This window comes from Fusarium odoratissimum, assembly GCF_000260195.1.
Source record: "Fusarium odoratissimum NRRL 54006 unplaced genomic scaffold supercont1.14, whole genome shotgun sequence".
Lineage (NCBI taxonomy): Eukaryota > Fungi > Ascomycota > Sordariomycetes > Hypocreales > Nectriaceae > Fusarium > Fusarium odoratissimum.
The window spans coordinates 373,059-395,685 of record NW_022158700.1 but is presented as its reverse complement, the minus strand read 5'-3'; the positions used below and the strand labels follow the sequence as shown (position 1 = coordinate 395,685).

Here is a 22,627-nt window from a genome sequence, read left to right as displayed (position 1 = left end):
ACAAAGGGCAGAGAAGCCACTAACTGGGGTCGAGTCCACGCTCCAATCAGGACTAACCTTTCCCCTTCACACCTCAACTCGAACCTCTCTGCTTTAGGAAAGAAGGGGAGTCGTTCATAAGGGAGGAAGGATGGTTTCCCATGCTGTGCCTGCCAAGCGAATTGATGAAGCACTGATTCACTTTAAGGTGTTCACGTGATACAGTCAAGCAACCTTAATTCTCCAACTGGCCTATCATGTAAACCCAGGATGCTGATGGCTTCAAAAGAATGTCATCTCTAATACAGTCTTTGTTCAAAGCTGAAATTTGGCTGAACCCTTCTTTTGGGAAGTTCTGATTTCCTGGCGCAGCTGCAGTTGGCAGGGGATATAACCGCGTGATGTCAAACCCTGGCCATGTCAACTCCACGCTTCTTCCGAGACTCGCCGCGAGATAATTACTCCCTGCTCAAACGAGAGGGATAACCTGATCGCAAGATTGAGCTACCACCACCTGTTGAGTATCACTGCGACTGGGTCTCTAATTACCAATAGACCAGCACAAGCAACTTCAGCTAAGGACAAGTCTGTAATATTGCTTTTCCTATCCGGTATCTCATAGGCTAAACCTCTAATTTCCTCTCAACGGCAATACTATGTAAAACTACGCTAATATGTGATATCAATACTGCAGATACTCATGTACGCTGAATTTAACAATGCCTCTGAGAGGCTCTAGGTCTTCAAATGTGTTTTCGCTTTCATATAAACCATGCATATTGCTCGCTATTATGCGCTGTGAAATTGTCCCTTAATGACTCCTACTCGGTTGGTACCCTAGCCACTCTACCAAGCTCTGATGGATGTGTTGGTAGTGGCACTTCAGTTGTTGGTGCTGTTGATCGAGGTTGTGCCTCGACTACATATGATATACCATCCTCAGACACATACGACGGTGGCCTGGGACCAGCTCGAGTATTAGGTCTTATTTGAGAAAGGTCCACGGCCTCATTGCGCTGCCAGAACAAACGATCTGGATCAACTCGCTGGAAATTGTTAGCGTCATCCAGTCAAAAGTTACAGGCTAGATACATACCACTGTCTCGCGCCATCGCCCATAGGCTGGTGGTTGTGTCTTTGTCGCTTCACTCTCCATACCCACAGCTTCCTCATCCTGCGCAAGAACGACAGGAATGGGAACAGGAGGTACGGCATATCGAGGCGCACGATATCGAGGAGGTCGATTTGCCCGCTCAGCGGCTTCGCGATTACTCTTTATTATTAGGAGACACAGTCTAATAAGACCGTGGAAGAAGAAGGCGGCGGCGAACAAGACGACAAGAATGAGCATGATGTTCATTTCGCGCGTGTTGACCTTGTGTGTCATGGAGAGGGCGAGGTCTATTACTGATCAGTATCGCAGTTTTTAAGCCTACAGCGCAATTGGGTCGTGACTTACAGACAGTGACGAGAATTATAAGAAACAGACCCGAAGTCAAACACCTCAGGATCTGTGCTCTCATGCGCCTCGATCGAACCCATGGTATACAGCCCAGGAAGAACTTGGGATGACGCTGGTGACTTCTTCGCGATCTATGGCGATCGCGTTCTCTTTCATGATATTCCCTCCGTCTTCGATGCCGTCTAATAGTTGATCCACCCAGAATCTCAGAGAGATGCGCTTCCAATGGATCTTGAGGGGGGGTTCGTTGTCGTCTTTGACGTCGCGATCGATGCGATTCTGAGGGTGTAGCCACAGGTTCGGGTCTCGTCGGCGATAGAGGTTCAGCGATGGGTAGAAGCGGTGCGGGAGAAGCTGTAGCATTGCGAATATCGTCGGATTGTGGTGTGGTGTTGTTACGTCCCCATATTCGCAGGAACCCTGGTACGGCAAATCTTCGAGAACCAGCAGGTCGATTCGTATTGGAGTCTTGAGACTTGACGCTCTCGATTTCGGCGAGCTGAGCTTGTCCCGTCATTGAAGCAGGCTCTCTCCGACTCAACAGCCGTGATAGGGGCGCAGGACTCGAACGAGGTTCTTGTATACTGTGTTGAGCTTCGACATCAACATTGACGTCGAGGTCGACATCGCCTCCATTTGGACTACCACCTCGCTCCATCCTTGATCGTTGTATGAGATCAGCACGAAGCCTCTCCATGTCAGAACGGTTCATGTTCATATTTCGACGGGGGCACCCGAGGCAGTATATAGATCCGTTACGACTCAGGTACAAGCGACTAAGGCGGCGCTATCGTGAATTTTCAACAAAGTCCACGGGAGAACATAAAAAAGAACATACGATATAAAAACTACACGCTCAACATGAAAACTTGTACCATCTCGGTCATTATTAGTAGAGAAGGAACAAGATATGCAAAGTAAATAACAAAAGGGTTCAAGAACCTGTCTTGACTTTTCTGAGACAACAACCGCAGAAAGGGAACGAACGAAGACGGCGACAAGAGACAATAAAAAAGAGGGTCAGGTTTCGATAAACTAGAAAATGGCCCCGGCTTCAGTCATGATCTAATTATGTTAGTGGGCAGATGGCCCGTCGTTTGTCTTGTCGTTTTCACACGAGGTTCCCTTTTTCGACCCCTTGATTGAACTGAAAGGTTCAAGGACCCATGTTCATAAACCTTAGCCTACGGGTCCTCCGAAAGGGACAAACCGCGTCAGGGATATCCCCCTCTGCAAGGAGGAGCCCATGTTCAGCTGTTGGAAAAGGTAAACAACAGGGATTGAGAATGTGATTACAGCTGTTTGCGGCGACGAATTTGGTTGGCTTCTACGAAATTAACCTGCTACAGTTGATAAGTTGCTCTAGCAAGATGGATTGGACGTCCCGTGCGTGTTGGAAAAACGTGGGAGGTGGAGATCTACAAATTACTATCCAGTCCGAGCTCTATCCAGGGGTAACCAGCTTCAAAGCTAGTCGATATGCGGCTGATTTCTTGAGGTCTACCGCCGACCTTCAGCTCAGATGATGTTATCACATATTTTCACAATTACTTTATGTTATGCTTAAATCGCAACAATTATATCATGAACTTATAACTTTCAGAGCCTTTTTGTCTTGTTGCAGCTGAACGTCTCGTGTTGAAGCACTTCGCACTTTGCTTGGAGCGCCTCACAGCCAACCAGGGGTATGCACCTGAAACCCAAGTATTCTGGCTATATGCAGCCGCAACCTCACCATAATTGGATAATGCCTGAGGAAGGGTCACATACGACTAGCTTCATTGGAAGATAACACCTCCCTCAAGTTTTGATCGTGTTTGATGTGGCTTGTTTCTTCAAGGGCTTACTATTAATCGACTATTTGCACACATAGCATAAACATCTATGCGTGCCCCTAGCTCATGTCTCATCTTTTGATACAAGCCATAAACGCCTCCTTCACCCTTCCCAATGTTATCTCAAGAACTTTGTACATGCTGTAATCCGCGTTTCTAGCCGTCTCCAGAGCTTCCCCAGATTGAATATTCATGCTCCCTGACAATATTTGAGTGAGTTACACGAAGCTCCCTGCGTCATCCTACTGGCTAAACTATTCAGCCATGGTGAGGGTGATGCGCTTCCCTTGGTACGCCCTCAAAGGCAAGCTTCAATGGCGTGAGAGTTACCAAAATACTGAGCCCTGACACGGGAGCGCGCATCTCGTGATTCAATATGTCAGGGAGCGGACGGGTAGTAGATTAGAATATCGGGTTATTGCTTATTCTCCTCATTTCAACTCGCCAAGAAGCATTGTGCGGTCTGACGATGCAGAAAGTACTGTGACTTTGTTAGTTCACCGCCTCGAAAATGATCAGCAGAATACTTACGAATAGGCTCCTTGTTTGGCGAGAACTCTGCACAGTTGACTGTGCCCTTGTGACCAGGCAGCTTATAAGCGAGCTTGCCTGTCTCGCTTGACCAGACCATGACTGTTCCATCTCCTGATGCTGCTGCAATTCTCTTGCCTTCTGAGTCCCAGCTTGCTCCGAGAAGGTTCTTCTCCATGCCCATTGTCGCACCGTCAAAGGTTCGGATGTGTCGTTCTGTTGGCGCAAAAGGTCGGATATCCCATGTTCGGACTGTAGAGTCCATAGCGTATGAGACAAGTGATTGAGAATCTGGTGAAACCCTCAATGAGGTGATGGTGTCTGAATGGCCCAGCATCGAGTATATCACCGACTTCTTGCGCAAGTCCCATACTCGAATATCGTTGTCGATGCCGCCTGCGTATATCTCGTTACCAGCCTCGGATACAGCAATGGCGGTAATGGGGAATTCGGTCTGGATATAGTCGACGGCGTTCTTCGATCGGGGGTCCCAGATTCCGATTGTCGAGTCGTCGCTACCACTGACAAGTATCTCCTCTCCTCGTCTGCTGATGCCCACCGTGTTGATAACCTCCTCATGTCCAACATATCTGCGGATTCGTGTGCCCGATGTCAAATCCCAGCTCGCAAGGTGCATGTCAGCCGATGCGCTGTATAGAATTTCCGAGTCGCGTGACCATTGTAAGTCCAGAATGGCACCGCGGTGGCCATTTAATATTCCGTAGTTTTCGCAATCGCCATAGGTTCTCCAAAGCACTACGAAAGTCAGTCCGTTTTCGTTCATGAAGTATTGTTCCCTGCTCACTTAGAGATCTATCCATTCCACCAGAAGCAATCAGGTTGCCTGTAGGATCGAACTTTGCTGCAAAAATCTCGCCCGAGTGTCCTGATAGTTCCATAACAGGAGCTTGAAGCCCGCTTGTTCTAGGCGCCTGTACCAGTCAGTCCAGCGACCTCAACAATTAAACAGGCTTTAACATACAGATTGCACCAGCGCATTGCTTGACGCGTTCAGACGCGCAAGAGCGCCTGTAGAAGAGTTGACATTCTGTCGCTTCACCAGCGACTGAGAAGAGCTGGGATCTCCATCGGCAGGACGTTTTTCGGCGGACATGACGAAGTTGAAAGGGTATCAAAGGAAAGAACTATTATATGCGACGCTGATTATGCAAATGCGCCAGCTTTTGTCGAGTTCAGGAGCTATCAAATGAGCTTGGAGCTTCCTGTTGCTTCACTTTTGACGACGGTGGTGGGCTTCATGCAAAGTAAATCGAGCTGCTGCAATTGATTGGTGGCCGGGCCGAAGATTGTTCCTGAGGTCGGTGTTTCAACCCTCCGTGCACCGACCTTCCAGAGCGGTGTTGGCGCTACTGCTTCACCTCCCTGGTTCAAGCTACATCGACATAGGTCTGTTTGCGTATGATATTGGAGTCTATTCCATTTCTACGATCTTTTGACTCCGCACCAACGTCCTGTCGATTGTAGAGCTCGGTCGCTGTCCTTGAACTCTTCCACAACCCCTTCCTTACAGCGCAGTAATGGCGGCCAACAAAGCGTCCCGCGTAGGCGAGGAGTAAGTTCATCATGATACCTAGTTCGGTCACCAAATTACGGTCAAATACTAACCTGGTTCTAGAATCTGGAAGTAAGCGATGATCGCTTGAGCCTACATCGAAACGCTTTTTAACAGACTAACAGAACTCGAATCGACAAGGTCAACGCTGAGCTCGTCACTTTGACTTACGGAACTATCGTCGCACAACTATGCAAGGACTACGAGAGCGACTATGCCGAAGTGAACAAGCAACTCGACAAGATGGGTTACAACATTGGTCTGCGACTTATTGAAGACTATCTCGCCAAATCCAACACCATGAAGCGATGCGCCAACTTCCGCGAGACGGCAGAGATGATCTCCAGGGTAGGGAGCCTTCCTGCGCAGCGTTAGGCAATGACTAACGATAGAACTAGGTTGGGTTCAAGATATTCCTCAACATTACTCCCCAAGTGATGAATTGGACAAGTGAAAATGACCAGTTCTCGCTGGTATTTGAAGAGAACCCCTTGGCCGACTTTGTCGAGCTCCCTGACGATGGTCGAGCGCAAGATCAACTTTGGTACTCCAACATTCTGTGTGGAGTGCTACGAGGTGCTCTGGAAATGGTGCAAATGCAAGTTGAAGCTCACTTCGTCAGTGACGTGTTGCGGGGCAACGACAGCACAGAGATGAGGGTATCGCTAATCCGATACATCGACGATGAACTGCCCCCTGAGGATGACTAAGAGACGTAAGAGGGGAGTTATGAATGTGATTATGTGATGACGATTTAACAATTGCAGGACACAGATGGATGGATGGCTATGAGAAATTCTAGATATCCAGGGGGAGATGCCCCCAAATGATCGTCGACGGCATAGACGGCGAGATTGTGCCGATCAGGACGATTGGCATGGAAGCAAACTTTCTTACAGAACAAACTTCGTTTAGCAATCTTGAGAGAGTGGCTTGGGATCATAGCACGTGTAGATACCCATGGAAGACAGCTGTCAGCCACGTGCTAGGCTGGAAATGCCGGTTAATTGAGCTCACGCCATAGTGATAGAGCCAGAATATTAAGATGAAACATTTTGCATTCGTTTCTGGGTAATGAAAGTTTAAGTTGGTATATTGCGAGCTGAAGTTTGTTTTATTAGAGCAACTGCAGTAATAAATGAAAGCGAGAGCACCAAGACAAACAGATCCTCCTGTCATTTACTATAGAGGCATCTGGATATTGATTTTAATTTCTCTCGGCTTCCACAAACCTACATCATGAGTTAAGCAGCAAACGACACAAACTCAATGTCAATTATTCACAAACGCGATTTAGATTGTATCTCAACCCCGCCGGACAATGAAGTGTTGAAGCTCCATCTCACAAGGCGCAGGCTTTAGTAGATTGATAACGTCAAATCCCCGCGAAATGACAGACGATCAATTGACAGTCAAACGGGATTTGTTAGTGGAGGTACCTAAGGGAGGCAAGAAAACTTAGGACCTTTGTCCTAAGTGATGAAAAGATTTAGGTAAGTTTGGGCAAATCTTAGCAGATCTTTAGCCCAGTTAATTTTGGCACCCTGGCTGAACGTCAGAAGTCTTCTTGCTCCCTGGGGGTACAGGCTCAGGCCATAATGACGGTGACATATGTGCCTGAGGCAAAGAGGTTACCTTTTTGTCTCCGATATCATGCCTGAGGTCTCAAGACCGGGGACATTTTGAGCGTCGGTCCAGAAATTACGCACCTTGGTCTGAGATTTACGTACTAGAATGTAACGCGACAAACTCAGCGCGCCAATGGCGAGGATGGCCGTCTAGCCCCAGGGCGCGTCCCTCAGATCAAGGGTCCATTGTGTGGGGTGACGCGACCTATGATCATTCGGGTCCGCTAATGTGCAAACCTTGGTGAGAGCCCCTGAAGAGCATCCACTACAGCTGCGGTCTAGGCCGCTGAGTGTCGCTGAGGACGCGCTGAGCTTACTGAGCCTCACAGGGCACGTTGGCAGCCCTGTGCTTAGCCCCGGTTAGAAGCCAGCCTCCCTTCTGTACATGTTCCATGTGCATCAAACCGGTCTCGGTAGTTTGTGGCCAAGTCGAATGTCTTTGAAAAGGATCACGGAGAACAATGAGGGACTAAAATAGTCAATTCTGACAGAATCTCGAGGGGTTTCAACGTCTCGCAATTGACTTCAATGTTCACGTTGGATTCGCTTATATGCATCCATTCGTTCTTATGATCGACCGTCCCGGTTTCTTTTAGCTGCAAGGAGTCAAAGCATCCCAATCTGGTGGATCTGTCTCCAGGTCCCAGGGAAACCTAAGCTTTTGACAGACGGCCAGCCTTGTAATTTGTGTTTTTACCGTTTTGGAACAAGGTCTGCTATACTTGTAAATTGCATGCATCTAACCATCGGAGGCGCATCACTCACTGTTGGTACCAATTCTGATATGCGGAGAGGGCTACATCACAATGCAGTAATTGAGAATGTCTAATAAAAAAAATAAACGTTTCACATGATTAAGTGACCGTTATTCATAGACTCTATCAATTGACAAAGTTTCAGGGAGCGATTCACAGGGAAGAAGGAAGAAGAAAAGTTTGACCGTCCTCCTCCTTTTCATTCACTGACTGGAGGGATTCCCACCGCCCAAATCAAGGACCGACCACGTTTTTCACCCACAACCTCTGTCTTGCTCCCTTGAAACTCACTCTCACACCTTTTCCTCCTCCATCAAACAAAGCACCTCATTTCTACTCGGCCGTTGTGCCATCTGCTTTGAAAAGCTTCAAACGGCGAGTATCCGTCGCGTTTGATAATTGCAGAAGAGTTTGACGTTGATCAACCTACTGCATCTATACTGGGTCTCCCGTCCTCCACTGTTCCCGTCCGTCTGGCGTTTGGATCGTTTCCGTTTGCTGTCGGTACTTGGATAGAAGGGCACTCAGCATATAATTTGGAGGTACCCGCTTGTCCTTGGAGGCGTTCCGTTGAATTCTCCAAGGTACTTGGTCTTTGCTCGAGCTGCCCGCAGAACCACAAGTACCCTCCCACCCCTGGCGAATGCCCAACCCCAGGCACTCGTTTTTTTTTACACTTAGCAACTGAGGCAGCGTCCATCACCTCAGGAAAGCACAAGCCCAGCGCCCACTTTCCACTCCCAGTTACCTCGACACTCCGCCAAATCCAACCTACACCAACCACACCATATTCATCCTACATACTTCTTATCTCCAACTCATCACCGCGACATCGACTTTCGGTCGACTATCGCATCGCGTAGTATCGCATTGCAGTGCACGCTACGCTTTTATCACTTCTGATTTCCTGCGATATTCCTTTCCGCCGATTGCCGACGCCTGACACGATCCTCCAATTCCCTCTGCTCGGGCTCGCCTCCCATTCTCGTCTCCTGGTCTCGTGGTTTCTCGCGATCCTCGTCCCCCGCCCGACCGCGCGCCTGGCAACTTGGACCGCGTCCACGTCTCCTTCGCTGGTGATCCCTTCGCTCGCGACCTTTGGCTTCACTGCCCGTCACGTCCACGTTGGGACGCTATCCAGCGCTGCTCCGCCTGGTGGCACGCCCCCGTGGCTACACGAGCCCCCGACTGCTGTCGTAGCTGCAGCAGAGCCTATAGGCCTCTCTGTCTCCTCTCCGGTTACTTCTGAACTGTCATGGCCATGAATCCAAACGTTAACATGGCCAACATGAACCCCATGGGTGGTCCTGTTGGAGGTGCCCCCATGCCCATGATGAACAACGGCGGCGTCAACCCCCAGGCTGCTGCGGCTGCTGCCGCCGCGTCTCGCCAACAGGCAAACGATAACCAGCGTAGCGTTCTTAACACCTATATCTACGAATACTTTATCCGCATGGGAATGTACGATTGCGCCCGATCTCTCCTTTCCAGCGATCAACAGGTCAACGTCCTCAGTAAGGATGGCGCGAACCGTCGTCGCGACGAGAACGGAAATGTCATCAACGGTGTTGGCGACGATCCCATGGATACCGATTCGAAGGACGACATCGATTCCAAACTTCCTGAAGACTTGCCGCCGCCGAAGCTTCCCATGCCTGCTTCCGACACCTCTTTTCTCTACGAGTGGTTCTCCGTCTTTTGGGACATTTACTACGCGCAGCGCGCCAAGAGCGGAAACAATACCATCAACCAATATGTTCAACATACTCAGGTAAGCCATCTTTTTCTTTCTGTCATGCTGCCACCCAGGGCACTCCAGTCTGGCATCTCACCCACTCAATGGATGATGGTGTCAGATTGACTGCCATGCCCCTAACATTTGGTAACCACTTTGGCTGGTGACCAATGCTGACCCTCGGTGGCAATGTAGCAGCAATCCCGGCTAAAGCAGAATCAACAGCAGGACCTTCTGCGACAGATGAGACCAGATATGGCTACGCAGCAATATCAGATGATGCGCAACATGCAGAACGGCGGCATGATGAACATGAAGCAGGGCAACCTTGCCCGCGCCGCCATGGCTAACAACCAAAACAAGTGAGCATCTTATTTCTCATCGTATTACAAGCCCCTCGCCTAACAGTGATACCCAGCCCTCAAATGATGCTACAGCAGGCCAAGCAGAACCAGATGCAGCGAGATCCCTCCGGTATGGATGGCCAAAACAGACCCTCTTCACCAGCGTCTGGGGAGAACGCTCCCTCGCCTTCCAAGCGACAGCGCATCGATGGCGCACCGTTCAACCCTAACCAGCCCGGCATGATGCCCAATGGCCGTCCCGGTCAAGGTATGCCAGGCCAGCAGATGCCCGGAGGAGCCAACACTGCCGCCGCTCAACAAACGTTACTTGCCAATGGCATCAATCCTCACTCATTACATCCTCAGCAACTGCAGAACTTTGCCGCCGCCCCGCCCGCCGCTCAGCAAAAGTCGATCGCGACCTACTCGCAGAACCTGCAGCAACACCATGGTACTCAGATGGGAGGCAAGCAGATGCCCAATGCCGTTCCTCAAGGCCAAGGATCCCCAATGATGGCCCAGGGTCCTGATGGAACCGCTCTCAATGCGTTCTACAACCCAGGCGAGATGGGAGGCCCAGGCGGCATCCGGGCGGGACCTGGAGGTCCCCAAAACGGAGGGGGAAGCAACCATGCCCTCCAAGACTATCAAATGCAGCTAATGCTTCTAGAGCAGCAGAACAAGAAGCGACTCATGATGGCCCGCCAAGAGCAAGATACTGTTGGCGGCAATGGCATGCCCCGAGAAGGCCAACCCGGACAACCAGGGGGTCCTGGACCCAACGGTCAGTTCCCGGATACATCGCCCCAGGCCATGCGACCAGGTGCCTCACCCAACCCTGCTGAGCAGATGAAGCGCGGCACACCCCAGATGAACAACTCTGGCATTCCTTCACCGGTCCCCGAAGGTGGTCAATCCCGTGGCTCTCCCAACCCGGCCATGAACTTCATGGGCAACCAGATGGATCCCAACATGGCACCTCACTTCTTCAAGCAGATGGATGGCAACATGGGAGGCCAACCTCCGATGAACGGCGGCATGCGACCCCCTAGCTCTCACCCTGGTCAACCCTTCAATGGACAGATGAACCAGCAACAGATGATGGCCGCCGCACGACAACAGCAAGGCCAGCCAGGCCAAGGGCCTCAAGGAAACCCCCAGCAGTGGCAGCAAGGACCCAATGGACAGATGGTGCCTCAGCAGATGCAGCAGCAAAGTCCTCAGATCCAGGGAACTCCCCAGCAACGATCGATGCCTCCTCCCCAAGCACCACCTGCTGGTGCAAATGGAGCCAACAGCAGGACAACAGCATCCCCTCAGCAAGCAGCAGCTGCACCGCCAACTCCTAGCCAAGCTAACAAGGCCGCCCCCAAGAAGAAGAAGTCCGAGACCGCCAAGGATAAGGTATGTCTAACTGGTGAACTGTACTCTGTAGATACTAACAAGTTCAAGCGCGCTGCTGCCAACAAGAAGGCGAACCAGAACCTCAACAATGCTGGTGCAACTCCTTCAAATGATAACAACGAGTCGCAGGATACTCCAGCTCCTGCGACACCCATTCAAAACGCCAATGCTGCCAACTTCAATAAGAATGGGCAAGCTGGCAACACCGGTCAGAATGGTCAGCCAACGACTGGCCCAGCTGCTAATGCTCCCGCAGCTGCAACAACCGCTCCTCCTCCTCAGCCACCAGCTCCTCAGCACGACCCCAATCAAATGATGGGTATGGATAACAGCTTTGGTCCATTGGTACGTGCAATCTCCTTAGTGGTGAAACCAGATACTGACTCTGCTTACAGTTTGATGGCGGCGGCATGGAGTTGGCCAACCCCCTCAACTCGGGTGACGTGCTCAATGACTTCGACTTTGATTCGTTCCTCCACGACCAAGATGGTGATAACTCAGCCTTCAATTTTACGGAAGCTTTCCCCATGGGAGATGAGATAGGAGCAGATTAATGACTTGCGAGAAGGTTTGGGTTGGCTGGCATTACACACACGATCTTGGGTCAGACTTAATCAGGCATCATTTGTCACGGCGTTCTGAGTGGAAACTATATCATGGTCATTCGGCGATCTGGTCCTGGAGGTGAAATTCCCTCATGTGGTGGCTTCAGGGGAAAAGAGCACTTTTTGTTTTTTGTTTATGTTACCGACGCTTCCGCGGTGTTTGACTGAAACAGGTTCGACACAACTGACATGGTTCTTTCTTTGGAAACTTCACATCGTCCTACTTCGTCTCTTTCCTCTCCTGTCTTTTTGTTGTTGTTGTTTTTGTTACCACACTTCGTCATTTTGCTTGCGGATATGGGGTACATGAGTGGAAAAATCCTGGAAGAGTTTCAGGAGATCTTATTTAAGGATGGAAGATGAAAGATGAAGGGTAGGAGGGATATCCCATTTGTGTAAAGTGTCGAAGTTTATTTATCCGGTGTATCCTTAAAGCTCACGGCGAAAAATTACATACCACGCTATTGTTGTCGTCCTTTTTTGCTTTTTTTTGTTTGTTAAGACAGACGTCACATTTTTTTCCTTTTTCCCTCTATGGTGGTTTGGTTATTTGCGGTTACTTTTTTTTATTATCTTACGAGTTGACATGGTGTCATTTGTCAAAGATCAACATACTATCATAGTTACTGTCTCTCAGGTGGTGGAATAAAACGTCCCTTTGTCTTGTTCGATATTGAGAATGTGATGTTTTCTATGTGGCTGTCTAGGTTTGGCTGTTGCTGGATGGTTATGCGCTGGCTTACTGGGTAAGAAAACTTCTGACTTGTAGTCTAAGTGCTAAAATACCTAAATGATCTAAAGCTCTACTAAATCTATTCCAAACTTACCTAAGTCTGTTCATCGTTTAGGGCTCGATATGTTGAGGTTTCTTGCCTCTCTTCGGCTGGTTGTGAGGAGTGTGTCGAGTCTACATTTCAAAATATCTTTCCGTGGAGGGAGTCACTTTTCATGGATTGGCTGACAGTACATATAGACAACGCGGCATCACGGCCATTCGGAGCATGTAGGCATTACTTCTGGTTTATTGATAGTTATGCCGAACCTTGTCATACATCTTCCGGTTTCCCTTGAGCGGCTCTCCCGTTCATCTCCTGAGCAGCCTTGATAATATATCGCATCCTTGATGCTACCAAAAGAAACTCCGTGCCGTGAACAGGGTTTCACCGCTTCCACCAAAATTAACTTTCTTCCTTGGCCTTTGGCATCTTCGTTCTCACGAACTCGCTTGTTGGGTTGCTCCTCATGCAGGGCGACAATACTAAGACGCTCAATAGCTGCGTTGCAGCTCATTTCGAACCATCGGCAGCTCTTTGCCCTGTTTTCTGAACTCAGTTCTCGCGAACCCGCTTGCTGGGTCGTTCCTCTTCTGAGATAGCACCATCGGAATGTTCAGTTGTTCTGCCGAGGTCCTCGACGAGGGTGTTTGCGAGCTTGAAAGCAGCATTTGCGTGCTTCTGTGCTTTGATAGAATGGCGGCGAATTTCCTGTGCTTTTCTTCTCAATTCATCAAGATGTCGATCGGAAATTTCCTAACTTCCAGTGGTGTCCTTGTGAAGCTGAGTTTGGAACTCGGAGGTTTCTTGTTTGATGTCACTTCGAACACTTGTAAGTTGTTCTCCGTCGTTGTCGGGGGAATTGTTGTTACTGAACATCTCTGGCCGAGCCTTGCGCTTGAGAGTATGATTATCTTCTCCACTGTCCTGCTCAGCTTTCACTTTGGGAGACTGAGGTTGGTCCGCGGACGACATAGTGACAGGTTCAGGACCAGGGACCCGAGGACTAGGTTTCTGGCCCATGATGAGAGAGAACTCTCGCTCGGAGTCAGCAAGACGTGGATAGAAAGGTCTAGTGGGATCGAGATCCATCTCCCACAGGTCTGAGAGGTCCCGATACATTCCCTTGAGAGCTTCGCTGAGCGGAAACAGAGCCTGAATGATGAAGAAGTAGGGATAGTATGGTCCAGCAAAGGGCGAGGGACATGGCGACGTTCCCTTGAAGTGCTTGTAGCAAGGATGCCCACTGGCATTCCTGGCCGTGCTGTTCCATGTGCCTCTCTTTAGATACTCGCACAGCTCATTGATCGCTCGATCTGACATGACCTCCTTGGCTTTTGCGAAAGATCTCAGGACCATGTAGACTTGGGTTCTGCGCCATCTTCTCTTGCAATCGTTGCTGTCGTTTTCCCATTTCGCTCTGAACATGTTGATATCCAGGGCGTGATCGCATTCAGAAACGAGCGCGGATAATGGTAGGCGACGCGACACGGTGCCTGGGGGATGAGAGTCTCTAGGAGGAGAAGACATGGTTTCCCGAAGAAAACTGAACCAGAGTTAGTCGCAAGAAAGGAGAAAGATGAGAAGATACTCACAAGTGAAAGCGGAGGGATGTTGAGAGTAAAGCAGTGCCAACCCTTGTAGTCTGGCTTGGAGAAGGCGAGAGAAATTTCTCTTTGTGAGGAGGAAAACAGAAGAGAGGACCCAGAAGGCAATGCGAGAGAAGACAGGCTGGTTGGCTAAAAGGGGTTTCAGAGCTTGCCAGTGCTGTACAACTGTCAGTCCAAGACTCATCAAAATCTTTCTTAGTAACTTGTTGAGAGCAGCGAATTGTAAATAACCACCCATGGCAGACTCATTTTTGGAATGCTTGCTTATTCAGTCCAGTGACATGCATACAGCTAAGTACTAATCTATAAGCAACACAACGTCACGATCGTTCACAGAAGATGGGCATTATCTCTAGATTATTAGGAATCATAACATAACTCATACATCATTAGTGTCTTCATACGCAGCTCTTCTGCGACTGAACTCATAAGTCGTTTCGTATTCGTTCACCTCCAGCTCCCATCTGGGGCCTTCCCGCGCCTCTACTAAGCAGCTTTGCTGATAGCCCATCCGTCTAGGTGCCCTTCCTTGAGCTAAAGCACTGTTCTGTTGATCCAAAACTCTCTCCGTACCTCTTCAGTGACTTAGTTTTCACGAGCTCTCTTGTTGGTTCGTTGACCATCGTGAACCGCAAGACCAGAACTCTCAGCAGCAGCGTTGAACTCCTCGATAGGGTCGCTTAGGAGGTTCAAGACCTTGTTCGATTGCTGCTGCCCAAGGGCCAGAAGACTTTGGATCTTGGAAGCGGCCTCGAGCGCGCGGTTGGAGAATGATTGAGACTGTGAGATGTGATGATGGACCTGCTTAGCCTTCTCCTCGTACTTGCTGAGAAGCATCTGCGACTCGCGGTACCGGTGATGCATGTCTTGAAGCTCTTGCTGGGTTTCATGCAGCTGTTGCTGCGCGTCTTCGAATCTTCGCTTGTATCCGAGGTTATTGAGCTGGAAGTCTCTGTCTTTGACTGTTTGCTCAAGGTTCTCGATGTATTGCTCATATTCCTTGAGCTTTGTGTTAATGTCGATTAGGTATGGGCTTATATCACTTAGGGAGTCTGCCGCTGTCCAGTGACTGTTGTTGGATGTGCTGGGGCCGGGTGTGACGGTGATGCTGTCCCGGGTGATTGGGGATCCGGTGGTTCGTCTTCCAGGTCCGGGGGATGCGCCGGCGACGATGGGTGCGGCGGGAGATGGGCGAATGGGAGCAGTAGTTCTTCTCGCCTGCTTAGAGAGCATGGGGTGGTTGCCCAGGAGCAGTCGGAGCTCTCGCTCAGAATCTTCCAGGCGAGGGAAGAAAGGGACACCCGGAGTAGCCTGCATACCCCAGTGCTTAGACACCTCCGCATACAGCTTGTCCACTGCCTCAAGAATACCTCTGCCTTCGGGGTCTGGGACGAAAATTGCCTGAATGACAAAAAACTGTGGGCAGTAGAGCGATTTCTTGAATCTGCCTTTCCCCATGAAACGTGCATACGCAGGATGGTTGCTGGCACGCTTCGCATCGTGAATCCATTCACCCTGTCCCAGGTACTCACAGAGCTCAGCGATAGCTTGCTGAGACATGAAGTTCTTCGCCTGATCAAAAGCAGCCCGGACCCTCGCAATCTGGTCTTGAAGTTGAACAGGATCCTCGCACTGATCCTCTTCAAAGGGAAATGAATAGGGGAGGGTATTTTCAACCTCCGCCGCAGGAGGGCAAGACGCCATAGTATCAACCAAGTCTCAGAGATAAGAGAAAATAGTAAGGAGAAAAGATCTAAAAGAACAGCTACTATTAGTATTCAGTTTAGGAGAAGGTAAAAAACAAAGGTAATATACTTACCGCTGCTTGCAGATAGCGATTAAGATGCAGTACTACCCTCGTGCATTCACTCGGCTCAAAGCAAAAGAGGACTTATCAAGAAGCAAACAAAACTCAAAGAAAGAGAAGGATTGTGAGATCCGAGTATCGCGTTTATAATACGTATTAAAAGATGATGTTTTTGGGTAAGTGCCTGGACTGCCTTTACTGTTTGCTGGTGATATGCTAAAGGCTAGCAAATATAAATAATCACCATTTGGAAATAACTGGTGCTATAGCAAGCCGGAGTTAAAATCGGCCCGGAAGCAAACTGCACAGGACTTCCCTTCCTCTGGCAAGTGAATGTATAAACACCTGCAAGGCCAGATCTGTACCTTGGCTAGGTAACTAGAAGTCTTGGGCGAGTGGCTGTTGATACTTAACCTCCTGCTGATGTACAGTCACCCTGTAAATCAAAGGAGGCCAAGGCCTTTTGAAGAAGTATCTGATTATGTTCAAGATATATATATGTACGTAGGTGCGGCATCGACCCCCCAGCTGAATCTAATAACTCCCCAACCATGCATTTTTAGAACACTTGTCTATGCAGTTTAACGATGTATAGATATCTATCCATAGGTAATATGACATCACGGTACTTCAGAGGAAATATGTATTATCCCTGGATTATCAGGAGCTATAAGAAATAAAACTCATACATCATCGCTGTTCTCTTGGACAGCTCTCCTGGGACTCGACTCATAAGCCATTCTGTATCCCACGTGTCATTTTATTATGCCTGTCGCTGATCATCCATGTTACCAATAAAACCTTTTTCCTATACCTCTGCCTTCAACTTGCTCCTTGGCTACTCAATTCTGACGAAGCCGCTTGGGTTCCTCGCCATCTTCGATTCCAGCAGCGGGACGCTTGGTACCCGTTTTGACGCCTTCGAATCGGGAGAAGCTTTGTTTGGCAATGCTGTTAATGCATTGCTGCCGCATAGCGCTTTTCGCCTCCCGCTGTTTATCGAGCTCTATGATTTCCATGGAGATCTGTTGGTGGCGTGCGACATGGGCTTTTGTCTGGTCTTGCTTGTCTTCGAGTCCCTTGGCATATAGCCGCGAGTCCTCAAGCCGACGCTGTGTATCCTGCAGCTGGTCCTGTGCGTCCTGGAGCTGTTCTTGCCTTTCCTTCAGCCGGTTCTGTGACATCTGCGTTTGATGCTCTGCATGTCGCCTAAGCTTGGTTTGGTCTTGAACCTGTCGCTGTAGGTCCGCATTTCTTTGCTGGGAGTCTCTGAGCTGATCTTGCAACAGTTGCACCTCTCTGTCCCGTCCTTTCAGTTGGGACTCGGTGTTGAGTTCCGCTGAGAGTTGTGCAGCAGCTCTCAGGTAGCCGTCTAAGACTTTTTGTTTGTTGTTCGTATTGTTGTTGTTATTGAGAGCGGCGGCATGGCCTTTGGCCTCTGGGATAGTAACATGGATTGTGTTGTTGCTGACTTGCCTCCCGACTTGAAAATCTCGCCATCGGTAGTCTCCCATGATAAAGCGACACTCCTTATCAGGGTCCGCGAGACGCGGATAGAAAGGCTTGTCTGAAGGGATAAACTCCCCCCAGTGTCCCGACAACTCTTCGTACATCCGCTCAACGGCATTACCGATCTGCCTACCATTCAGGGTATATATCGCCTGAATAACGAAGAACTGTGGATAGTACAGTGTCTTTTTGTAGCCTCCGCTGCCAACAAACCTCTTGTAGGCTGGATGACTGCCTGCATTGGTATGATCTCGAACCCATTGACCAGTTCTGAGGTACTTGTGCACCTCTTCTATTCCGTCCTTCGACATGTACTTTTTTGCCTCTTCGAAAGAAGCAAGGACACGAACGACCTGGGCCCGACGCACCGCAACACTGCCGCCACGCTGGTTGACCTGCCCAGTTTGCTGGGCGACAGTAAGGGTATAAGCAGCACCAATAGGCTCCATGGCATTGATCAGGTGGATTCAAGTATACAAAAAGGATGCCTGTAAGGCAGTCTCTGTTAGCATCATGCCTTAGAAAAGGTGGGGAAAGGAATATAACTTACTAGTATTAATGTGAGGGTAGCGGATCAAATGCAATACAACTTTGTGATTTCGGTTTCAACTTCAGATTGAACAGACCGTTTTGCATAAGAGAAAACTAAAGGCGAGGAAAGAAAGGTGAGATTCCAATGTGATGTGTGTTGAGTGAGATCTAGGAGATCATTTGAGAAGAAGTGCTTGCTTGATTTATGTTGGCTGCATATGATATGCTGGATTTCATTGAGGGTGAATCACCGACGTTTTGAAAAGCTTGGTGCCAAAGCCTAGCCGATATCAAATATGCAGCTGGCACTGAAATAGGTCACTGCTAGATCTCAAAGAATAAGCATTAGTTGAGGTAGGGATGCCCTTCTCTTTGCTGAGACTGCAAGCTGTTGTGACAGTGGCTGATGGTGTACTGAACATCTAGCTCATATGCAACTAACGTATATTAAGTGATAGGATAAGACCTTGCGAGGAAGTATCTGATCATGCGATGTTCATGATATATATGTATGTACGTGCGGTAGTGTATTGACCCCTGCTGAATATAATATGACAACTCCCCAACCATGCATTTCGGAACGCTTGCTTATACAATCCAATTACACATGCAGATCCGTCTACAGCCAAGTCCTACTCATACTGAGTCTCTTGTAACTGCTCACCCTCGGTTCCCCATACTCTCTCGCCGTACTCAACCCTTCAGACGTCTCCTTTCCAGGCGAATTATCCTGGAAGAAATAATGGTTCGCACTCGGCGCGTACGCAACCTTCCAAGGAACAACAAGATGTCTCTTCTCAGGACCCCCTCCACAACTGCCGTGGAAGGAATTGCTAGGCGGACTGTTGATCGCCAGGGAGAACAAGTTCTGCGGCTCTGTGAAGTCTGTCACTAGCCCGGAGCGCATGATGAAATAACCCAGACAGAATAAATTGATGGCGAAGACGAGAACGAGAACGACGTAGAAGATATTCTGCCATGGCTGAGTGTGTCCAGATGTGTACTCTTGAGTGATGAGAGATGCGTTAAAGGGTTGGGGGAATCCAGGTGCTGGGATGACGTTCTCGGGATATGCTTTTGGGTCCTGATCCCAGTAATGGCGGAAAGGCGTGTCGATGGCGCTGATCATGATGAGAGAGCTGGAATACACAGCGAGAGCTTCAGCGAGTGAGGGATAAGAGGCGGGCATCTTTGGTTCATGAAGGGCGAGTTGGGTGAGGATTCGAGCGTTGGAAGCATTGTTGTTAACAGCGCCACCGTTGAGATCCATAGACAATCGCCATTGATCAGCGAGCCACTGTTGTCGTCAGTATTGTTCATACAAGGGATAAGGTGAGACTTACCTTCCAGTCAAGAGAGGGAGCAGACCAGCCTTGGTCTGAAGGGAATGATCGTCGATAAGCGTTTTCGTCGGCGTCGTCTTCGCAGTGGGCTTTCATGCTGGCACCGGCGATACCGGAGATGTTGAACTCGGTGGAACAGTTGGGAGATACCCATGATCGAAGTTGACAGACGGTGTAGTTCTTGTTCTCGGCTGTTTTGCCGAGGGTGTAGATGGCGTCGGCTGCATAGACGGTTGCGTTGGTGAGGAGGTTGAAGTCAAAGGGGTACTACACACATTAGCTATGGCCCTGAGGAATAGGTGGATGGCTTACCATCTGAAAGACGGGAGGACGGCGCTCGTATTTTGGTCCCCATCTGAAGATATCATCCACGACAGTTCGGTTAAGATAATAGTCCTTGTTCTTCCCATCAAGTGGCTGGGGAACCTCGCCTGTCCAACCAGGCCAACCCGTCTTTTGACCAGGGATATCAGTGTTGTTGACCTTGGCATTAGGCCATGTCGTGTAAACAAGAGGCGCAAGTTCCTTCTTCTCCATATCGACACAAAGAACATTGACAGACGGTGAGACAACTCCAGCTCGGACAGTGTACTCTCCAACTCCAGCAAGATCGTCAGGTTGAAGAATTCCGTTCACTTTGAGAGTGGAAGCACCGTACACGCCTGGGTGAGGAAGGGCGAGAGTGACATTGTTGATGATACGTCCTGTTTCCTCAAACTGTCCTTCAACATCGCCGTGTTCTGTCTCGATCCAGGAAGAGTACATCGTAGTGTTATCGAAGAGCAGCGTCGTTCCACCAGGCCGCTTCTTCAAATCGGATGAGATTTCGGTTCCGTTTTGGTTGAGGTTCGTCCACATATTCATATAGTTGAGTAAATTTCTGTAAGATTGCCCTGAGAACTGAACGTTCATGCAAGACTCGGCGGCATGGATATCTTCGGTAATGTTGAAAAGATATGGGCAATCCTCGCGCACATAAGCTGCATTGGCATATGAGGCTCGCACATATCCAGCAAGCTCCTTATGCTCCCAACTCCCAGACTTCAGTTTCGGTGAGACCATCGCGTCAGAAGCAGTAGTGTAAAACGCAGCTGCAATCGTAGCAGTAAGCGACAACATCCCCAGAAGCGTCAAGGACGAAGAAGGCAGTGTTTCGAAGTGAGTGATAAGAGATCCAGGCTGAATAACCCAGTTCCTCATCGTCATCTCAGCAAGTGACATGCCATGCGCTTTTCGAATAAACGCTCTCCGAGTGAGAACTTGGCCTAGGCATGAGACGAAGACGGTGACGAAGGACATTTCGATGGTCTTTGCTAGTAATGCTGCGAGGGTCGTTGCTGTTGATGGTGAGAGGGATGCTCCCGAGGCGATTTTGTGGCCCCATCGTGGTTGGAGAATGGCCGTGACGAGCCAGATCCCACTGCCGACTGTTGAGTAGACAGAGAGGACGTAGATAGTAATTGAGAGCCAACTTGATCTTGGCTGGTGAATATCTCGTGTTGTTGAGCAGCCCTTTGGAGGCTCAGCTATTCAAGTAAGTTTTCATACTCCAACAACAAAATGAGAAACTTACCAAACTTCTTATAAAAAATCTCATCATCAAACTCATCATCCATAGCATCCCCCCTCGGTTCCACAATCTTAGGAAGTTTCCCCCCATCACTCGTCTTGACTTCTCGCTCCATGGTCCTAGGCATATCCTTCTTCTCATCACCACGCGGCATAGACGGAGCCCAGATCTCAGAGTACGGCTCAGGCGTTCCTTGAGAATCAGCGATTCTTGGACTAGAAGAAGAACTCCCGGCTGGGTGGTGCCCGCCGAGCAGGTTATGAAAGGAATGCGGTGTCTCAGGAGGACTGCTCATTTTTGCTTCCGGCGAGGGGGGCACGCCGCCGGAGTTGTGAAGATCGGCCATTTCGTGGGGCATTAGATGATGATAGCCGCTGCCAGTGATTCCGAATATATTTATACCAGAGGGCTTGCGAGCGTGTATGTCCTCTGGCTCAGCCATGGTGAGGAGAGGTTCCCTTTTTCTTTTGTGTTTTTTTTTTTTTTTGTTTATGGAAGAATTTGGACCTGGAGAAGCTGGGATGAGGGACCCATGCTCAATCCTGTCAGATTGTGATGCGGTGTTGGGTCAATTCCTTCTGCAGGGATCGCTGGGCGAAGGGTGGCGCAAGCGGTATAGAGAAGAGGGATGTAAGACACAAAGAGAGACGAAGTTTCAGATCGGCAAAGAGTGATGATCTTGGATTACGGATGTGTTCGTGCGCGGTTGGGCCTCACACGCCGGCTACCTTGGTTAGCCTACTTCGTAGTGATGAAGAAGTCAAGCTCTGCTTTTCCTCGAGGGAAATAAGAAATTGCCAAGATCGTTGGTCAAGAAGGATTGCTGAGAAGATGATGGAGACCCAATTTACTATACAAGGATATATAGCTTAGCTGCAGTAAGGCTGAGCTTGGTCAAGTTAAAAGGGAGGCTGACTGAAGTCTGAGTGGATAAGTTACGATCGATCGCAAGGCTGGTTTACAACGTGGCTCTGAGTCTCTCTGTAAAAATAGTCTTTTTAATTCTTACGTCTGTATCCGTAGTTGTGTTACCGTCCTCTCGAAAATGTCCCAGATGAATGCAATGCAATGCGAATCATGCCTGCAGATCTTATCTTAGCTCGGCATATCAGCCACGTCAAAGAACGACACCATGTTTCACATCTCAACGTCGTTATTCCATGATGAACGCTTCAATCGAAGAACTACCAACCTCACAAACAGATCAGTTCATGCTTCTCTCCCGGACAACGACAGTAGGGCTGTGTAACTGTCTGCACCTCGCCTCTGATTCCCTATATTGTGGATCAGACGTTGCTGACAGTATCCACAGATGGTCCTTTTTTATTACATCCTAAATCCTAGGCGACAAAAAAGCTTGGGTAAATATAGGAGGTTTTTGGACAAGGTGTTTTTGGCACCCTTGTTGAATGCATGGTTATTGAGGTGCTGTCAGCATGCCAAGGCTTTGCGTCGTGTGCTACAAACATGAACTGATTGTCTGTTGATGATGCTATAGCATAATTTCGGAGACTTTATTACGGTTGTTTTATACGTAGAGGTGAGAATTCGCGGGACCTAGGGGAGCTATTTTGAGATGTTTGGCCCCCCTAGTCTTGTTAGTGTTGTCCACTATCGTGGCTTAGACGATGAT

The 22,627-nt window shown here is 49.2% G+C and overlaps 8 protein-coding genes across 19 annotated transcripts; 2 read left to right on the top strand and 6 right to left on the bottom strand.

Annotated features, from left to right (window-relative positions):
- Positions 1 to 259: 259 nt before the first annotated feature.
- FOIG_08955 (uncharacterized protein) lies at positions 260 to 2,596 on the bottom strand. 5 transcript variants are annotated; one of them, XM_031209123.1, is made up of 4 exons: positions 2,280 to 2,596; positions 1,439 to 2,228; positions 1,076 to 1,380; positions 260 to 1,025 (listed from the first exon to the last, which is right to left on the bottom strand). In XM_031209123.1, the coding sequence occupies exons 2-4, from the start codon at positions 2,157 to 2,159 to the stop codon at positions 801 to 803; spliced, it is 1,251 nt and encodes a 416-aa protein (XP_031061160.1). In that variant the 5' UTR covers positions 2,160 to 2,228; positions 2,280 to 2,596; the 3' UTR covers positions 260 to 800. The 5 variants fall into 5 exon arrangements, with proteins under 5 accessions (XP_031061160.1, XP_031061159.1, XP_031061163.1 ...); XM_031209124.1 differs by having other exon boundaries at positions 504 to 1,025; positions 1,439 to 2,130; XM_031209122.1 differs by having other exon boundaries at positions 1,439 to 2,596.
- Positions 2,597 to 3,003: 407 nt separating this feature from the next.
- On the bottom strand, positions 3,004 to 5,055 carry FOIG_08954 (uncharacterized protein). The gene is made up of 4 exons (XM_031209121.1): positions 4,790 to 5,055; positions 4,613 to 4,739; positions 3,808 to 4,563; positions 3,004 to 3,757 (listed from the first exon to the last, which is right to left on the bottom strand). Exons 1-4 carry the CDS (start codon positions 4,919 to 4,921, stop codon positions 3,708 to 3,710), a joined length of 1,065 nt encoding a protein of 354 aa, XP_031061158.1. The 5' UTR covers positions 4,922 to 5,055; the 3' UTR covers positions 3,004 to 3,707.
- Positions 5,056 to 5,143: 88 nt separating this feature from the next.
- Positions 5,144 to 6,482, top strand: FOIG_08953 (uncharacterized protein). Its single transcript, XM_031209120.1, has 4 exons — positions 5,144 to 5,380; positions 5,444 to 5,452; positions 5,506 to 5,728; positions 5,779 to 6,482. Exons 1-4 carry the CDS (start codon positions 5,346 to 5,348, stop codon positions 6,088 to 6,090), a joined length of 579 nt encoding a protein of 192 aa, XP_031061157.1. The 5' UTR covers positions 5,144 to 5,345; the 3' UTR covers positions 6,091 to 6,482.
- Positions 6,483 to 8,059: 1,577 nt separating this feature from the next.
- On the top strand, positions 8,060 to 12,688 carry FOIG_08952 (uncharacterized protein; the record flags this gene model as incomplete). Of its 8 annotated transcripts, none has more annotated exons than XM_031209116.1 (6): positions 8,060 to 9,534; positions 9,724 to 9,860; positions 9,917 to 11,246; positions 11,295 to 11,454; positions 11,503 to 11,591; positions 11,642 to 12,688. In XM_031209116.1, 6 exons carry the CDS (start codon positions 9,019 to 9,021, stop codon positions 11,798 to 11,800), a joined length of 2,391 nt encoding a protein of 796 aa, XP_031061153.1. In that variant the 3' UTR covers positions 11,801 to 12,688. The 8 variants fall into 8 exon arrangements, with proteins under 8 accessions (XP_031061153.1, XP_031061152.1, XP_031061151.1 ...); XM_031209115.1 differs by having other exon boundaries at positions 9,694 to 9,860; XM_031209114.1 differs by having other exon boundaries at positions 11,295 to 11,591.
- A 308-nt stretch (positions 12,689 to 12,996) lies between these two features.
- On the bottom strand, positions 12,997 to 14,154 carry FOIG_08951 (uncharacterized protein; the record flags this gene model as incomplete). Its single annotated transcript, XM_031209111.1, has 1 exon — positions 12,997 to 14,154. The coding sequence occupies one exon, from the start codon at positions 14,152 to 14,154 to the stop codon at positions 13,381 to 13,383; it is 774 nt and encodes a 257-aa protein (XP_031061148.1). The 3' UTR covers positions 12,997 to 13,380.
- A 665-nt stretch (positions 14,155 to 14,819) lies between these two features.
- Positions 14,820 to 15,938, bottom strand: FOIG_08950 (uncharacterized protein; the record flags this gene model as incomplete). The annotated part of the gene is made up of 1 exon (XM_031209110.1): positions 14,820 to 15,938. One exon carries the CDS (start codon positions 15,936 to 15,938, stop codon positions 14,820 to 14,822), a length of 1,119 nt encoding a protein of 372 aa, XP_031061147.1.
- Positions 15,939 to 16,883: 945 nt separating this feature from the next.
- FOIG_08949 (uncharacterized protein) lies at positions 16,884 to 17,999 on the bottom strand (the record flags this gene model as incomplete). The annotated part of the gene is made up of 1 exon (XM_031209109.1): positions 16,884 to 17,999. The coding sequence occupies one exon, from the start codon at positions 17,997 to 17,999 to the stop codon at positions 16,884 to 16,886; it is 1,116 nt and encodes a 371-aa protein (XP_031061146.1).
- Positions 18,000 to 18,495: 496 nt separating this feature from the next.
- FOIG_08948 (uncharacterized protein) lies at positions 18,496 to 21,822 on the bottom strand. Its single transcript, XM_031209108.1, has 4 exons — positions 20,998 to 21,822; positions 19,737 to 20,950; positions 19,425 to 19,691; positions 18,496 to 19,378 (listed from the first exon to the last, which is right to left on the bottom strand). The coding sequence occupies exons 1-4, from the start codon at positions 21,434 to 21,436 to the stop codon at positions 18,701 to 18,703; spliced, it is 2,598 nt and encodes an 865-aa protein (XP_031061145.1). The 5' UTR covers positions 21,437 to 21,822; the 3' UTR covers positions 18,496 to 18,700.
- Positions 21,823 to 22,627: the final 805 nt, after the last annotated feature.

Bases quoted from the DNA above. Each gene is read 5' to 3' on its own strand.
- FOIG_08954 (XM_031209121.1), bottom strand. From the start codon at position 4,921: ATGTCCGCCGAAAAACGTCCTGCCGATGGAGATCCCAGCTCTTCTCAG. The intron at 4,740-4,789 runs GTATGTTAAAGC...TGACTGGTACAG, and splicing joins GCAATGCGCTGGTGCAATCT to GCGCCTAGAACAAGCGGGCT. The intron at 4,564-4,612 runs GTGAGCAGGGAA...TGACTTTCGTAG, and splicing joins TGGAATGGATAGATCTCTAA to TGCTTTGGAGAACCTATGGC.
- FOIG_08948 (XM_031209108.1), bottom strand. From the start codon at position 21,436: ATGGCTGAGCCAGAGGACATACACGCTCGCAAGCCCTCTGGTATAAAT. The intron at 19,692-19,736 runs GTAAGCCATCCA...TAATGTGTGTAG, and splicing joins GTCCTCCCGTCTTTCAGATG to TACCCCTTTGACTTCAACCT. The intron at 19,379-19,424 runs GTAAGTCTCACC...TGACGACAACAG, and splicing joins CTCCCTCTCTTGACTGGAAG to TGGCTCGCTGATCAATGGCG.
- FOIG_08953 (XM_031209120.1), top strand. From the start codon at position 5,346: ATGGCGGCCAACAAAGCGTCCCGCGTAGGCGAGGA. The intron at 5,729-5,778 runs GTAGGGAGCCTT...CGATAGAACTAG, and splicing joins CGGCAGAGATGATCTCCAGG to GTTGGGTTCAAGATATTCCT.
- FOIG_08955 (XM_031209122.1), bottom strand. From the start codon at position 2,159: ATGAACATGAACCGTTCTGACATGGAGAGGCTTCGTGCTGATCTCATA. The intron at 1,381-1,438 runs GTAAGTCACGAC...GATCAGTAATAG, and splicing joins TATAATTCTCGTCACTGTCT to ACCTCGCCCTCTCCATGACA. The intron at 1,026-1,075 runs GTATGTATCTAG...AACAATTTCCAG, and splicing joins GGCGATGGCGCGAGACAGTG to CGAGTTGATCCAGATCGTTT.